Source organism: Ceratotherium simum, chromosome 12 (assembly GCF_057802395.1).
Source record: "Ceratotherium simum simum isolate JZ-2026a chromosome 12, ASM5780239v1, whole genome shotgun sequence".
In the NCBI taxonomy this organism is placed as follows: Eukaryota; Metazoa; Chordata; class Mammalia; order Perissodactyla; family Rhinocerotidae; genus Ceratotherium; species Ceratotherium simum.
In genome coordinates this window covers 18,604,455-18,621,702 of record NC_141911.1, presented here as the reverse complement: position 1 = coordinate 18,621,702, position 17,248 = coordinate 18,604,455, and the positions used below count along the sequence as shown (strand labels likewise).

At 37.4% G+C, this 17,248-nt stretch overlaps 1 protein-coding gene across 1 annotated transcript in view; it reads left to right on the top strand.

Annotated features, from left to right (window-relative positions):
• The first annotated feature begins 5,400 nt into the window (after window positions 1–5,400).
• Window positions 5,401–17,248, top strand: part of PALLD (palladin, cytoskeletal associated protein) — a 241,680-nt gene continuing 229,832 nt past the window's right edge. Inside the window, exons 1-2 of the mRNA XM_087437441.1 lie at window positions 5,401–5,574; window positions 16,687–16,753. Of these exons, the coding sequence (XP_087293567.1) occupies window positions 16,746–16,753 (8 nt within the window). The 5' untranslated portion in view covers window positions 5,401–5,574; window positions 16,687–16,745. The remainder of the gene's footprint in view (window positions 5,575–16,686; window positions 16,754–17,248) is intronic.

Below are 17,248 nucleotides of genomic sequence, written 5' to 3'. Positions count from 1 at the left end.
CCAGTATTGCTTTTCCTAAGCTGCACTAGCAACAAGAATTTAACGTAGGAAAAATTGTAGGAGGTCAAAATTTAATCAGCAGACCTGACTTTTACCTCTTCTATAAAGAATACTAAATATTTTGAGTCCTTTTCCAGGAAGCTGATAGAATTATGACCTTTAAGAAATTTAACAAAACAAACATAACTGTAGCACATCTCATCCATCTGCTTGATGGGATCAAAACTTCAAAACTCCAGGATTCTCTTGGGTGATTTGTTTTTGATCTGCTACATAAAGTGTGGGCGGGCTGATTTCCTCTTCTGATATATGCATTAAGTGGATTATTTTGAGTTTCATTTCATACTTTTTAAATGCACTTCAGTTTGAGTAGGTGAGAGTAGATAAATTTCTCTCCATATACGTCTTAAGGCAGAAACTGTGATAGGTATTATTTAAACTGTTTATCTGTTCAATCCTTTCTTTGTTTGTAAGCTTATTCTTTGATTAGCTCAATGTTTTAAAACGTAGGTTTTATTATCATTCAGGTATGTTGAGCCAACAGATCAGGAGATGACTACCATTGAAAGATAATTTCCAAGAGCAGGTAGCACACGGCACAGGTGGCGGGGGGAGCGGGGGCCGCTTGGGGAAGCACCAGAGTCAGCCAGGAGGTGGGGGAGGGTGGAACATGGGCAAGAGCCTTCATTGTGGTTTCCGTGGGACGGGGTGGATGAAGCAGGGTAAACTGATTTAGGATTGGCTAGACTGAATAATTTCACCAGGCTCTGGGGCATAGGGCTTGTCCCTAGTTGTCTGCTACCCGGCTCTGGGGTGATTAGAGCAGGAAATAGTGGCCCTGTGTGTGAGAGCCCCATAGAGGAGGTGGTGGGGATGTGGATTGGTTAGTTTTCATATGAAAGGAGTGCTTGAAGGAGAGTCATTTACTCTCTCTCAGAATTGGCCAGCCCCAGGAGGGGCAGGATCTCCGGGGTCAGCAAGACCCCAGATGTCAAAACATCAGAAATACAGAAAATAAAAAGGTATGATTAATACATTCCATATGCCAAACATTGTGCTGGAATATACAGCACACTTAACAACTTAGTGAATAAGGTAATAAGATGAGGTTTCTATCCTGGAGAAACTTATATTCTGGTGGGGTAGAAAGGCACATGAAGAGCTAATTTCAATAGAATGTGGAAAGTTAAGTACTGTGGTAGTGATAAAGACAAGATGCTAAATCCATTGGTACGTTTAAAGACCTAACGTGGATATATAAGCTTAGAAACACTATTATATCCCAGTATATTTCAAAGAAACAAAGCCATTAATTACTTGCACCTTGCATCAAAGAATTTTCTACATCTTTTCTTGAAGTATTTTTTAACGCAGTCACTAAATATACAACCCTTCTGTTCCACCAAAAACCTTAGAATCATGAAACTTTATAGCTAGAAAGTCTCATCTCCTCATACAGATGAGAAACCTGAACCAGGAAGGCTAAATGACTTCCCTAAAGTCACAAATGAGCCTCTCTGCTAGGCCACTGCTGGCTCCAATGTCTAAATGGTTCCAATCGTAAATTAAAGACACGTCTATTTAAATATTGGCCAGGAACCATGCTGCCCTTTTGTTGCTATAGGGAGCCTACCTTCTAAATATTTGCAGGTTTTTTCCCCCTCCTTTTGAGTCACACCCTATCTTACCACATTTTAACCACACAGAACTGGTCACTTGACAGGTACTTATATCAGTATGATCTGACTTTCCATGACAGTGTCAAAGCAATGTAAATGACTCATGTCAATTATTATACTCACCACCTGATTTGGACAAATTTAGTCTTTTCTCAGCACTATTTCTGCTATGTGTTACAATCTGAAATGGCTTTTTAATTTTATTCACGGAGCTGGAGAGCAAAATGCATGAGTATTTAGAAAGCAAAAAACAGGTCAGCCTAGTGGTTTGTAAGCACCAACCATTTCACAATATGCCATTGTTGTAGACATGATGAACCATTTCAGAAGACCAAATAGCCGTGTTAGACTGTTGCAGAAAATGCATTTGTTGCCTTAATCTTGCTGCCAGTATTAAGGTATATTTCAAGTATTTTATTGTACTTATTGATTATTGTCTTCAGCCTTACACTTATCAACATTGCTCAGATTATAATTGGTCTTAATTGATTTTTTTGAAACTGCAGGTTCTATGGGATAAATATGCTAGAAAAGCATTCTGCAAATATTGCAAAATATACAAAAGCATTCTGCAAATACATGGGATGTGAGTAGATGCTAAATGAGAAAGAATCTCATGGTCACATAAGTTGAGTAAATACTAGATTAGACAATGTTAAACAAATTTCTTTTCTGCAGGACTTCTCAGGGCCTTTAATAAGAAAATGTAAATTACGAACATCAAGGAGTGAGATATAATATGTAGCATCTTCAAATCTATGAGGCTACACATCCTTCACTATTTGTTTTTTCATGGGAAGCATATTCTAAAATAATGAATGGCAGATAGTATTTTTAAAGCACCAACTGTACAAATACATTATGGATCAATTAAAAAAGTAGAAGAAAAAAATCTTTTTCTACCATCATAAGTTGATTTCCTACATGAGAAAATAAGGCAAAATATATTAGGTCTCAAATAGTGGTATGATGACCTAATGGTATTAGGTCCTAAATAATGCGTTAGGTGTCAAATACAGAAGGTATCACAAAGTGACATATGATCAACTGTCAAATGAATGCTGTTAAAATTTTTTGAGTACAGAGGTGGGAGAAAAAAACAACAGAACACATTTTTGCATGTACAAGGGACCAGAGATACAAGACACACAAAATATGATTTCTGTATTAAAGTGGATAACCCAGATGGAGAGCCAGGACTCTGTGCGGTCCAAACATAATAGACCAGAATTTCTTAACCTGTATGTGCGCATGAATTGCCTGGGGGATCTGAAGTGATTCAGTAGGTTTGGGATGAGGGTCAAGATTCTGCATTTCTAAGGAATTCCCAAATGATGCTAATGCTGCTGGTCCAAGGATCACACTTTGAGGAGCAAGAAGTTAGAGCAGGAATTGGCCAGCCTTTTCTATGAAGTCCAGATAGCCAATATTTTAGGATTCGTGGGCCATACAGTCTGTTGAAACTACTCAACTCTGTCATTGAAATGCAAAAGCAGCTATAGATAATATGTAAATGAATGAGCATAGTTGTGTTCCAAGAAAACTTTATTTATGGACTCTGAAATTTGAACCTTATTTAATGTTCATGTCACAAAATATTCTGATTTTTTCTAATATTTAAAAATATAATACCATTCTTAGCTCACAGGCCACACAAAAACAGGCCGTGGACCTGCAGGCTGTAAGTTTGCTGGCTCGTGAGTTAGAGGACAAGATACCACACTCCCTAAGGTAGTTGGCAGAAGTTTTCCTATGAAGTGTATCTAACGAAAGCAATTAATCTTTCTGTCTTTTAAACCTTCATGGCATTTTTTCATGCTTCCTTTTCCCTCTAATAGGTGGTTGGTATCTTTTTTATGGAAGATAAAAACACTCTAATTGAGAGTACAGACAGACAAACTCCTTGACTAGTTTCAGAGTTTACCATGCATTATTCTTTCTATCACCCATAGCATGTAATGCAGTGCGTTCCACATAGAAGATGCCCAACTTGTGTGTGTTCAGTTGCATTTAATCTGTTGAAGGAGGCTTTAGCTTGACCTTAAGGAAGAGTGGTTTCTAGATGGGATTAATGAAGAGGGTAAGGAGAGAATTCCAAGGAGGACAAAGTAGACAAGTCTTACATGAGGGCTGTGTAGGGAAAAATAAATCCATGCAAATATTTGATCGAAACAGTGGATTAGTATAGGAAAATGATAGAAAATAAAATCAGGGCCAAGTTCTATGAAAGGCCTCAATATAGATCTGAAGTTTAGAGAATGATGTATGTAGGGAAGACTTTTAAGAGCTTTAATCTGATACAGAATATAGAAAGAATTGATAGCTTATTGGAGATGGAGAGATCAATTAAAAGGCTTAAGCCATAGTCAGTTCTCATGGGAGTGGATCTGGACTATGATTATGGAAAGAGAACAGAGAAGGAAGTGAAAGATGGCTGTAGGCTGGAATGTTCTCCAAGACTTTATGAAAAAAAGGAAACCACAAGGTGCCCCAGAATCAAGAAATACTGCCCTTCTCAATTGCCTCAAAAGTAATATGCATGGCATAGCATAGGGTGTCAGTTGGCTGGGTTTTTTTTAATGTTTTTTAATTCCCAATGTCATATCTGTTCTTTTGCGAGTATCCCATATTTATTTTTTAATATATTTTCTGGAGTTAATACTCTGGGTATTAGCAAACTGACTTATTAACTTTATTTTCAGATTAAATATAGAAAAATACTTATATTGTGCTATCTAAATACAGAAAAATTTAGTCTTCAGTGCCATATTTTCACAAAAAGTTGCCCAGTCCAAAGAATTTTATGGAAGATTAGACTTAGAGAAAATCTCTAAGTGCTGATTAAGAGCTAAATGGACAATACTGTCCCAGAGATTTCAATCCTTTTAGTTATAAGTGGCACATTCCTACACGTTTCATAAAAATAAATCACATTTGGGGGTGCAGTTTAGGGCAGCTTCATATTATTTTGTAAGAATCCTGTTGTGAGTCTGAGGTGCTGGGGGAATAAAGGAGAGAGTGAGAGAGAACCCGTGTTGAAACAGCCTGGCAGCCTGCAGCCTCCCACACCAAGGTGCTGCTTGTTTGGGAAAAGTGCTGAGCAGCAGGAATGAACTACAGCACAGCCACTGCATCTCTCTACAGCGTGGAGGCCAGGCGGTCGGCTAGAAAGTTTTGTAAATATCAGAAATGTGGGAGGCATTAAATCTATTACTGCTCAGCTGATCAGAAGTCTTCAGGTCAACAAAAATATTGCTGCCTATGATTTTTTTTAACATGATGACTAGTTTCCCTTGATACCTTAGATATTTTGAGCATAACATTTATATTACTTTCATATTTTTCTTTAGATAAGAATAGATAAAATTGTAATAAATGTAAGAGGCGTTTATGCTAAAACATTTTATAAGACATTTTGAATTTCTTTTCCTTTTATTTTGTAACTGAGATGGTCTTTCCAAGTTTGACAATGTCCCTTATTTCAAGGTTGTTAAAATGTACAAGATGCTTTACAAAGAAAACCTGTGGGAATTGTCTAATCATTAATTTCAGGGTCTAAAATGTAGAATTTCCATCAGTAACATTGACACGGATCTTTTTTTCTCAAACAAGCGTCTTATTACATAGCATCTAGGCTTTCACTTCTGCTTTATTATTTTAAACATCACCATTTCCTTCCTTTCTCTCCTGTCCTTTGACCTCCATTTGGCCTGCAGATGGTTCTGTGAGGGGAAAGAGCTGTACAACACTCCTGATATTCAGATCCACTGTGAGGGTGGGGACCTCCACACCCTGATCATAGCAGAGGCCTTTGAAGACGACACAGGTCGCTATACCTGTCTGGCTACGAACCCCAGCGGCTCAGACACGACATCTGCCGAGGTGTTCATTGAAGGTAAGGAGAGGTGCATGGTAAAGGAGTATGAATCGTCTAACAGCTTGAGTATCTAAGGCTTCAGGACTTCTTTGTGAATATGCTTTTCCAATGCAAACAGCATAATGGTGTTGTGATTCAAACCTCATTTCTCCTGAAAACTTTGTAAATAAATGGAACAGTTCTGACACTGAGGCATACATCAACTATGTCTAATGTCAACATTTGTTCCTTTTAATTTAAAACATTTCCACTCCATTAACTTGAACTTATTTAAAATATAAAGTACCCAACTTATTTTTGGTTTACCTTGTGAGTAAAGAATGGGAATGTATTGAAGTACCATATCTGTCAACCAAAGTTAAACTATAAATGATTTAGGAGATTCTTCATGAGAATGTTAAGTGACTGAATATTTTAAGTGTTCTCACTTTTATTAAATTCCAGAATTTTTTCTTCTTTTGTTAAGACTCTGTTATTCCTGCTAAATGTACTATGAACTTGCAACAACTAGATGAAAAAATTTCAAGAATCATTGTTGTATTAAAGAGGTGTAGGCAGAAAGTAGACTATTTCTATTGTTCTATCAATTCATTTTTGACAAAACTCAGCCTATAGGGAATTAGAAAACTTGATATCAAAGTATATAGTTTTACATTATTATTGCATTTTGATCAATACCAATGATTTACATTGGAAGTGTTTTAAGCACCATGGTGTTCATATTGTCCCTAAATTCATAAATTGGTGAGGACCCTATTACTTGGTTGCTTTTCAAAATGGTTGTTAAAATATAGAAAGAAAATCAAAATCCTTGAGGTCTCTACTACCTTAATTTTCATCTTTTTACTATTTTCTTTTACTGATTTATACCACCAAATTTCTTTATTATTTAAAATAGAATAAAGCAACATGTGAATCATCATTTATAGCTCCTTTAAGAACTGACCAAAAAAATTAGTTTTAGAAGTAACTGACTAAAAGTATGAACGTTTACTTTTAATAAAAGGATCTCTGCCTTGTCTCTGAAAGCAAACATCTGTAAACTCCTCAAGGGACCATGTCCTGCTAATAACAGCAAACATTCTTTATATAACAATAACTAACACATGACACCTGTAAATGCACACATATACATACATAGCCATTTAAACTTCACTATAAACCTGTGAAGTATTATTAGTATTTTCTTCTTACAGATGGGTAAACTGAGACCCAGAGAGGTTAGAGGGACTCATTCAAAGTCACCCAAGATTTTGAACCCTGGCAGTCTTGCTCCAGGGCCATATTCCTAACCACTATGTCACACACATTTCAAAGTGCTAAATGAACAGAAAAAGAATGACAAAAAGATTTTTAACATTTAACTAATAAGTTAGCAGTAAGTATTAGTCATGGGCGGGCTGTGTAGGAAACTTCTTGAAGCATTTTAGAATACCAGGAAGGGGACTTAAACTTCCGTAAAAAACCTGTTTGCTAATGATGATCAGATTTGTCTCCCAAATCCAAGATCAGATAGAGCCTCTTAAAATTAAATGCTTTATTTGCTTTCAATATTGCTAGAAATGTGGTGAATTTTAGTGTGTATTGCTTCTATACTACAGATGTTAAATGAAATCACATTAAGTTTAAGTACTAGCCTACCAACTCAATTCAGCCAACAAGTTATTAAGGCCCTCCTATGTGCCAGGTAGTGCAGGTACAAATATGATTAAGACACAGTCCCTGATATCAAGGAGGGCTTGATATGTAACAGCAATGTAACAGCAGAGATGGGCACATAAAAAAAAAAAAAAGAATATAAAATATGTTATAATAAGCGATAAAACAGAAATATATAAATTGTTACAAGGATACAAATTAACTTAAAGATTACCTGCAGGACATATATAAGATATACTTACTTTTCATATAATAAAAGAAAATATTTCTGTACCTCTGAAACCAGTGTCAGTATGTAACTCTGGTTGACCGAAACCATTCAAAATGTGGCCTTTAATTTTATTGCATTACATTTGGTTCTTCTGTGAAGAAGCCCCTGAACTGCCAGTCCTCTTCTGCCTTTGAAATCATCTGGATGAGTTACCAATATGGGAAAAATATTCCTCCAGTTCTATATGCCACGTGTGTGTCATGCCCAGGACTTCAACAAAGATAGTGGATTTTTTTCCCAGTGTACTTTTTTTCACATGATACCACTGAACTTAGATAGCCAACCAGTCATCAGGTATCTGTGACTTCAGATAGATTGTGTGTGAAGACAGGATAAGGAAGCTGGGCAGAGCCTGAATAAAGAGCCATTACGATTCAGTGTCCTAAGCCTAACAGAAAATGCTTTAGAAAACTGACTCATTGGCCTAATGAAAAATGGATGATAATTTTGAAAAGAACCTGAGAGATTTGAGTGTATTTTTTATCCCTAAGAACAATTAAATGAAATGGAATAGAATGTCACATAAATTCTTAGACTCACATTAAGACTAAGAGTAAGAAATTTTTATATTTTACTTATCCCAGCACTAAATTGGATTCAGACATGTCCCTGTTGAATTGTTTCCTAAACCATGTTGCTATTACTGTGTCAACACGCAGTCATTGGTGGGGTATCTATTGGAGGGTAGGAAGTTTCCTGTAGAATTTTAAAATCTCAGAAAAACCTTCCTTAAAAGTTTAACAACCTGCTAGTTGGAAACTGTCTAAACATCATGGTCTTATGCATGAAATTTTAGAATGAGATACAAAAGAAATTGTAGCTTAAGAACAGTAACTAATGTTTATTCAGTGTATACTAGGAACCAGGCACTGTTCTTCATTTTTACATGGATTATTTCATTTAATCCTTATTAAAAAAATCACCCCCATTTTATGGTTGAGGAAACTGAGGCTTAGAGAGGCTAAGTGGTGCCCAAGATATCTCTCTCTGTCTCTTTCTCACACACACACACACACACACACACACACGTGCGTGCATGTGCACACACACCCACACACCCCTGGGATTCAAGGATTCAAAGCCAGGCAGTATGACTCCTGAGTCTGCCCTCCTAACCACTACAGAATAAAATGCAGATGAACTCATTATCTTGGGGCAGCTAGATCCTCACCTCAGTCTAGTAATAGGATTTAGGGTCTGAGGACAGCATTTTTCCAGGCATGTAATTGAGCCCTCTTTAGTTCTTCATCAAGGATTTCCTGAGGGACTACTGCAAGGCAGGCAGTAGTCTGGGCACTGGGGACACATCGGTGAGCAGGACAGGCCTCTGTCCTCACTGCACTGACACACTGGGAGAGGTGGGAGAGTAAACCAGTAACTCATAAATAATTCTAGACACCAGCAAGTGCTGGGAAGAAAATAAAGGTGGCTAATGGGATAGGGTGTTCAGGAAGCCCTCTCTGAAGAGAGGACATTTGCTCTAAGTCCGGAACTCGGAGAAGAAGCCGATGGGAAGACTGGGAAAAGAGTGCTTCGGACAGAAGGAGTGAATACAAGGGTCTGGGAGGGAAGACCAGATGTGTCCAAGGAGCAGAAGGAAGTCCAGGGTAGCTGGAACATAACAGGGAAGAAGCGGCTTGGAAGGTTGGGCAGTGGCCAGCTCATGTACAACATAGGGCCTTATGGTCACTGTGAGCAGTTTGGCCTTTATTCTAAATAGAATTGCAAGTCATGAAGGTTTAAAAGTCACATTTTCTGATTTATATTTTTAAACTGTTGCTTATAATCGGGAGACCAGGTAGAAGCCTGTTGCCTCATTACAGAGGGAGAAATGATGGTACTTCATGAGGATACGGTGTAAATGGAGGAAGGAGAGTCAGATCAGAGTTAGAGTCAGAGGCAGACCCCGAAAGCCATGCAGTGGGTTAGATACGGGGGCGAGGGGATGAAAGGAGTCAGGTCCGACTCTGTGGACTTCAGCTTTACCATTTATGTGGACAATGTTGCTGATCTCTGAAATGGGAAGACTGAGGAGGAACCAGATTATGGGACAGAGGGAAGTAAGTGCTCTGTTTTGAACGTGCTGCATTTGAAATCCCTATTTAGATAGCCAAGTGGATGTGTCAAGTCAGTAATTGGACATTTGAGTATAGTCTAGAGCACAGGGTGGGAAAAATATATTTGGGAGCATTGGGTTGTAGATGGTGACTAAAGCTGTGCGACTGGACATATTACTGGACAGACTAGGTAGGGAGGAGGAAGAGATAGGGAAGAGAAAGGGGACCAAGTCTGAGGCTGGGATGCTCCTTCCTCGAGGAGGAGATGCCAGCAAAGGAGAGTAAGAAGGAGGAGTCCTGGGGTGGGAGAGAGACCAGGCAGTGTGGTGTAAGGGGAGTCAAGAGACGGTGGTTCAGGAGGGAGGGAAATGCCAGCTCTGTTCACTGCAGCTGAGAGTCCAGTCAGATGAAGACAAGGAGGAAACCACTGGGTTTAGCAACTATGAGTGTTGTCAGTGATTTTTAACAAGAGGGATTGGGGAATTTAGGACCAATGATCAAATGGAATGAGTTGTGAAAAGTTTGCAAAATATGGAAGAAGCAGCAACAAATAATAGATCTCACTGGGGAAGTTTTGTTCAAATAGCAGCAGAGATATGGGCCAGTATCTGGAAGGAAGTATGGGGTCAAGAAAGATGTTTGGGAGCCAACCTGGTGGCGCAAGCGGTTAAGTGCACGCGCTCCGCTGCGGCAGCCTGGGGTTCGCCGGTTCAGGTCCCGGGGGCGCACCGACGCACCGCTTGGCAAGCCATGTTGTGGCGGCATCCCATATGAAGTGGAGGAAGATGGGCACAGATGTTAGCACAGGGCCAGTCTTCCTCAGCAAAAAGAGGAGGATTGGCAGATGTTAGCTCAGGACCGATCTTCCTTACAAAAAAAAAAAAAGAAGAAGAAAGATGTTTTGTTTTTTTTATTGAGATATAATTGACATATTAGTTTCAGGTGTACAACATAATGATTTGTTGTATGTATATATTGTGAAGTGATCACCACAATAATTCTAGTTAACATCCATCGCTATCTATAAATTTTTTTTCTTGTGATAAGAAGAAATCTACTCTCTTAGCAGCTTTCAAATATATAATACAGTATCATTAACCGTAGTCACCATGCTGTCCATTACACCCTCGGGACTTATTTATTCTATGACTGGAAGTTTGTACATTTTGACCCCCTGCATCCATTCCACCTACTTGCTATCCCCAGCATCTGGCAACCACCAATCTGTTTTCTCTATCTATGAGTTCACATTTGTGGGATTTTTTTGGTTGTTTTTAGATTCCACATATAAGTGAGATCATACAGTATTTTTCTTTCTCTGACTTATTTTACTTAGCATAACGCCCTCAAGGTCCATCCGTGTTGTCGCAAATGTCAAGATTTCCCTTGTTTATGGCTGAATAATATTCCATTGTGTATATATACCACATTTTCTTTATTCATTCGTCCATTGAAGGACACTTAGGTTATTTCTATGTCTTGACTATTGTAAATAATGCTGCAGTAAACATGGGGATGCAGGTACCTTTTCGGGTTAGTATTTTTGTTTCCTTTGGATGAATAGCCAGAAGTGGAATTGCTGGATAAGACAGATGGATTTTTTCAGTTTGTCTGCTTGTTTGTTTGTTTTTATATCAGAATTACTAGAGTATGTTTATATGCTAATGAAAGTAATCCAAGAGAGAAAACAAAAATAATGCAGAAGGAAGGGAGAATAAGATAGAGAACAAAGTCTTTGAAAAGGAGAAAGGAGACAGAATCTGGCCCACATGTGTACCACATGGTGAGGGGGGTACCCTCAAGGACTAGATGGCGAAGACATAGTCTCAAGGATTTCACAATATAAATAGGAGAGGTAAACATGTGAAATAAACATAGACAGCTCAAGTGTTCACCACGACCCCCTCCTGATTGTACAATGGATTACACAGGTAATTATAGCTTTAGGGGCTCCAAAGAGGGCAGTGTGGTGATTCTGAAATGTAGGATGAGGGAAGCTGGATTAAACTGGACCTTGTGGATAAGGAGTTGGGTTGGGTGGAGAGGAAATCAGGGCAGCATTAAAAGGTGGGGAGGGGGGAAAGAATACTGGAGCATGATGCACGTTGGCAGATCCTGTTTGATATTTATTTATAGGTTCTTGATGCTTTGAATAGTCAGATAAAATGTGTGCCCCTCTTAAGCATCATTTTGAAGCATGATGAGATGTTATATGAGTAACTGCTCCTGTTGATCCCAGCAGAATAAAGCCTCTCTGAGCATAAGGTTTCTTCGGCCAGATTTTGAAAACATGCTAAGAGAAGCAGAAGGAGGCTCAGCACAGCGTTGGCCATTCTTTCACAATATTTTCTGACCAGCCTAGTTCCTAGCTCCAGGACCTTGAACAGTTATTCAATGGCTCTATAATTCAATTTCTCCTTCTCTGCATGGAGAAGGAGAATATTCATATCTCCATGAATAACTGCATGGAGAAAATTAGATTGTTGTAAGGATTGAATGAGTTAATCCCCTAGAGCGGTGCCTGGCATAAGTGTGAGCTGTAATTACTGTTACAAGAATAGCACGTTTTCATTTTTAAACATCTAGAACGTATAGATAAAAAGAAAATATAAAACTCGTGTAATTCCACTATCCTGTGTCAGTCACTCTTGATATTTTCATCTTTCCAGTCTTTTTCCTATATATGTATATTTTACTCTGCAGTCTTTTGTACCTTGCTTTTTAAAATTTAACCTATTCTGTCACAAACATCTACGCATGTTGTTGAACATTCTTGAAAACTCATTTTGATGCCTTTATAGTCATTCATTATTTAAAAAATTTTAAATCGTTGGCATTGCTTCAGTTACTCTTATCTGAGACTGCAGATGATTGTTGCTGTGCTGGTAATTATAACAACTGAGAAAGAAGGGAGGGAGAAAAATGAGTAATGAGAATGGAGGGCAGAATGTACTTACTCCTTAAATTTTGAAGGGCAAAACATGTACAAAAGGATGAGCTCCATGACTAGATTCACTGAAGTCAGTCAGGGGCTTTAAATATGTGTGTGTGTGTATATATATATTTATAATATAAAAATATAGTATCTATATATATTTTTAATGGTTGATATCTGCTTTCATGAAGACTTCCTATTTCCTGAAGTTGAAGTTGTATGATTATATCTATTTTGCTTTCACTCAGAAATATAGCTTTTTTTAAAATTAAGGAAGATATCAAATTGACAAAAATAAGTAAAATTATTATAATTAAATTATAAATATATTATTTTTATTTTTATATAGTTATATTAAATATAATTTATATATATAAATATATAATAAATAAATAAAAATATAAATTATTATAATTAAAGCATAGTGTTTTCATAAGTGTAGGGGAAATGAGCATTTTGGTATATTTCTATTTTACATAGCTTTCTGGGGAGATGTTAAAAAATGGAAATAATGAATATATTCATTAGTAGTGGAGTGAGAAGCTTATGGTAAATCCACCCAAGTGAAGTTGAAGCAGCCATTAGAAAATTACAAAGTACTTGGTTATTTATTGACATGGAAAGGCATTTCACAATGTACTAAGTGGGGGGAAAAGCAATAATTGAAGAGTATTATAGCATCACCTTTTAAAAATTTATTTATTATTTATATATATACACCAGGATAAGCTTTGGAAGGTTATGCTCCAAAGTATCTAGATGGTGGTATTCCAAATGCTTTTTTTCTTTAATTTTTGCTAAGAGCACTTTATGGATCTTTTCATACAAGGAAGTATTAGATTGGGTAAGTTTTAAAAAAGAAAAGGGAAATCCTTTTAAGGTCCAGACAGGAGGCTCATTTGGGAGACATTTCCACCTGCACTCCATTGCTAGATAGAGTGGAGATTTTTGGCATTGACTCTTTCACTCTGTTTGGGAGGCGATATAGAAATAGCATCTAGGTGGGTAAATATTAGATGAGCAGATAGATAGTAATTGCAAGGACTGGAGCATGTGCCTCTTTCAGATTGGAGCCTACATAAAAAACTGAAAGTGATGGTAGAAAAATGTTAACTTGAGACAGGAGTGTTTGTTCCTAACCAGCAGGTGGAAAGCAGATGACTACAGAGAGGAGACAGGAGAGGAGAGGAGAGGGAGGGAAGGATGGCCCTGAGGGGAGGGCAGAGAAGCTGCTGGCGTAGACAGGGAGATTTGATCTGCCACAGTCTGCAAGAGCCGCTCTGACACCGGAGACAGAAGGTGACATTGAGATTTCACAAGGGTTGGACAGGTGTGCAAAAAGGAGCAAATGTCTTCTTATTCAGGAAACACAAACCTTTTTGGTTCTTTACCTTTCTCTGAAAATCAGCTGGAAAAGTAGCAAAAGAGAATGAAAAAAAGAATGGCTTTCTAAATAGAGGTGATCGGAGGGGGTTTGTTTTTTTTTAATGACTTAAATGTTTGGAATCAGATGAAAAATAGCTATTTTTCTCCCCAATTTCTGGCCACTTTGAGAGTGTCTGTGATAACTTCCATAGGATTTTTGCCACCCTTCCCCTTCTCCTTAACACTCTCATGATTCCAGTCAAATTGGTCTCCCTCAGGTTACCATGACTTGCTGGTAACCGAGTCTACGGGTATTTCCCCTGCTCAGCTTCTCCCACCTGCTTATTGTGGCTAAAATTTTCTCCTTGTCTATCATCTATTTTTGATGTTTTGCTGTTTGTTTTGCTCTGTTTTTTTTCCTGCTCCCCCAGTTAATCCTGCACCGTTCATTTTCCCAATCACCACTCTCAATACCTGGACATAGAGTCCCAACACTGGAGCCCTGGTGTTCCAGATCCCACCCTGTGTTTCTAGACTTGCCTCCCACTTCTGCTCTCCAGCATGCTGCTCTTCTCTGGTTGTACAGTCCACTCCCTGTCCCCAGACAAGCTCTGTGATTCCCTAGTTCCATTCATTTGTTCTACCAGAAGTTAAAGCCCTGCTGTGAGTAGAGCTTGCAGCTCGGCCCTCAGAGAAATACAGACTTGCACAGCACGTGAAGGTCATGTGGCATGAAGGAGGTCATAGGCCGCGAGTTCAAAAAACAGCAGTGCAAATCCTGTCGCCACTGCTTTCTAGTTATGTGACCTTATGCAGGTTAATAACCTCTTGGTTCCTCAATTGTCCTATGTGTATCTGGACATAGCTCACCTCTTAGCGAGCTTCATTATTATAATAATTAAATGCAATAAAGTGCCTAGCAGACTGCCAGGCAAATAGTAAGTCCTCAAAAATTGGTAGTTCCCTTCCTAACCCCACCTCAGTTATCAAAGAACTTATAATTTTCTAGCATATAATGATGATATAAGTGACATGAATAGTGTAAACAAGAATACTGGGAGTTCAGAGAAGACAGCGCAGAAAAATGGGCTGATCTTAAAACACAGAACATTCAGAAAAGACTGGGTAGAAGTTTCCTACAAGAGTGAATAATATAACTAAAGGTATAAACATGGGAAAAGACCAAGAAGGGAAAGCCCTCACCAACTTTAGATCTTTGTTTAAAGTCTCTATCTTGGTGGAGCCTTCCTTGGCACTCTACTTAAAATCGTATCTCACTGCGTTCCCATCGCTCTCTATGCCCCTACCCTGCTCTGTTTTTCTCATTTTACTCACCGTGTCATGTATTTATTTATCTTATCTATTGTTTGTGTCCTCAAAAGAATGTAAACTCCACAAGGGCAGGGGCGTGTGTGTATTTTCTTTACTGCTGTATTCCCATTACTTAGTGGAGTATACACCAGTGAGTATGTTCAACTCTCTGGATTGGGGTCATGTGACATGGAAGTACAGGAAGTTTTTGGCAGATAGAGCTAGAAAATCAGATTGGAAATCATGAAAGCCACTAAATAGCAGGTTTTTAATTCACGGCGTAGAAACTCATATATCATCTGAGTTTTTTTTAACAGGAAAGGTATGTTATGGGAAAATTAATCTGACATAAGTTGAAGTCCAGTTTAAGAGAGAGAGAGAGTTGGGAAGACAAGATAAGAATCTATTGTGGTAGTCCAGGAACTAGGTGAAGAAAGCCTATACTAGGTGTTAGTTATAGGAATAAATGGGAAAGGACAGCAAACATTCCAGCAGAGTTACCTAAACATGACTGTTTCAACATCAATAAAAGGCTGGAAAAACATTTTATAGTCACAGGAAAGAACACTAGGCAGCCATCCAAGAGACTTAGGTGAATGTATATATTCTAAATGTATTGATAGGCAAAAATAACTTACTGCAAAGAGTACATATAGTGTGATTCCATTTGTATAAATATGTACATAAATATATATGTTAATATATTAAATTTATCTGAAAAATATACACCAGACTAATGTGTGCAGAATGGCATTAGGGAAGGTACCCACTGTTGTTTATTATTATGTCAAACAATTTTGTGCTATTTTGTTACTTTTCTATAAGCATGTATTATTTTATATTAAAATATTTTTAAAGAGATAATTTAAATAACTTAAGTTAAATATGTCTCATAAAAGAAATATCAAGAATATACTTCTAACCATCAGTCATTTTAAATGTCCCCTAAAATCTTTTGTCACAAAATATGTGAGCATTAAAATGTAAGTACAGTTTCCATTTTGACTAAAAAATCTGGTAAGGTGACCCTTAATTCAAAAACAGTAATGAAGCAAAATGAATTTGGGAGGGCATGACCTAAAAGCAGGGACCCTCTTATTCAAGAATGAAGCCGCTGTCATGTTCTACTTTATCAAAGAGTCAGAAAGCATCTCCTAATTAATGAATAATGAAGATAGTAATAATCCACACTATGTAATCTCCTGGGAAAGGGTCAAAGTTTAAAATCATACATGTTTTACATACAGACACATCCATTTATTTCATGGTTTATAAGCCATTTAAAAGTATGATTGTGATGGCCAATGTGATAAAAATGAAACTAATAATACATCTGACATTAAAAACATGTTGCTTTGAAGAAAGCTTTTCAATGATTTTCTGAAAAAACAGTCCAAGTAAAAATGGTCTAAACTATTCACTATTTCAAAATAAGACTTTGTATGTTATTGTTTAAAAATGAAGAAAGTAACTCTTGGAAGCAATTACAGATACTACTTACATCTTAATTTCATTATTATTTTTTAATTCAGGTGCCAGTTCAACAGATTCTGACAGTGAAAGTTTAGCTTTCAAATCAAAACCTGGAGCTATGCCACAGTAAGTACCTACGATTCCATTAATTAGAGCAAAGAATGTCAACAGAGTTGTTGGAGTATGAAGCCACGGGTGTTGTGCTCTAAAGGAAAGGGTCAACTGATGTCAATCAAAGATCAAATACTTGAACTTGGAACACAGTTTTTAACTTACGAATTTGAACTGTGAAGTCTAATATATACAATGTTATAAATGTATTAAAAGAACAGTTGTGTTCAGAGAAAACTAGTTAAATCGTTACTGAAATGTAAATGAGGACTAATTTATATATACAAATTGGAAATCTAATAAGACCAGAAATGGGTTTCCATTTGGATAAAGTCTATTTCTAGTTAGATTTTGTCATGAAAATCTTAAAATTTAGTTCTTCCTACAAAGACATGGATTACTAGTAAAATGTTAATATCTTAATTATTTTGCAAAAATAAAATCTACCAGAATTTAGTAGAAAACTCCATGAATATTGAAGCTGTGCTAATAAATTCCTTTGATCTACTA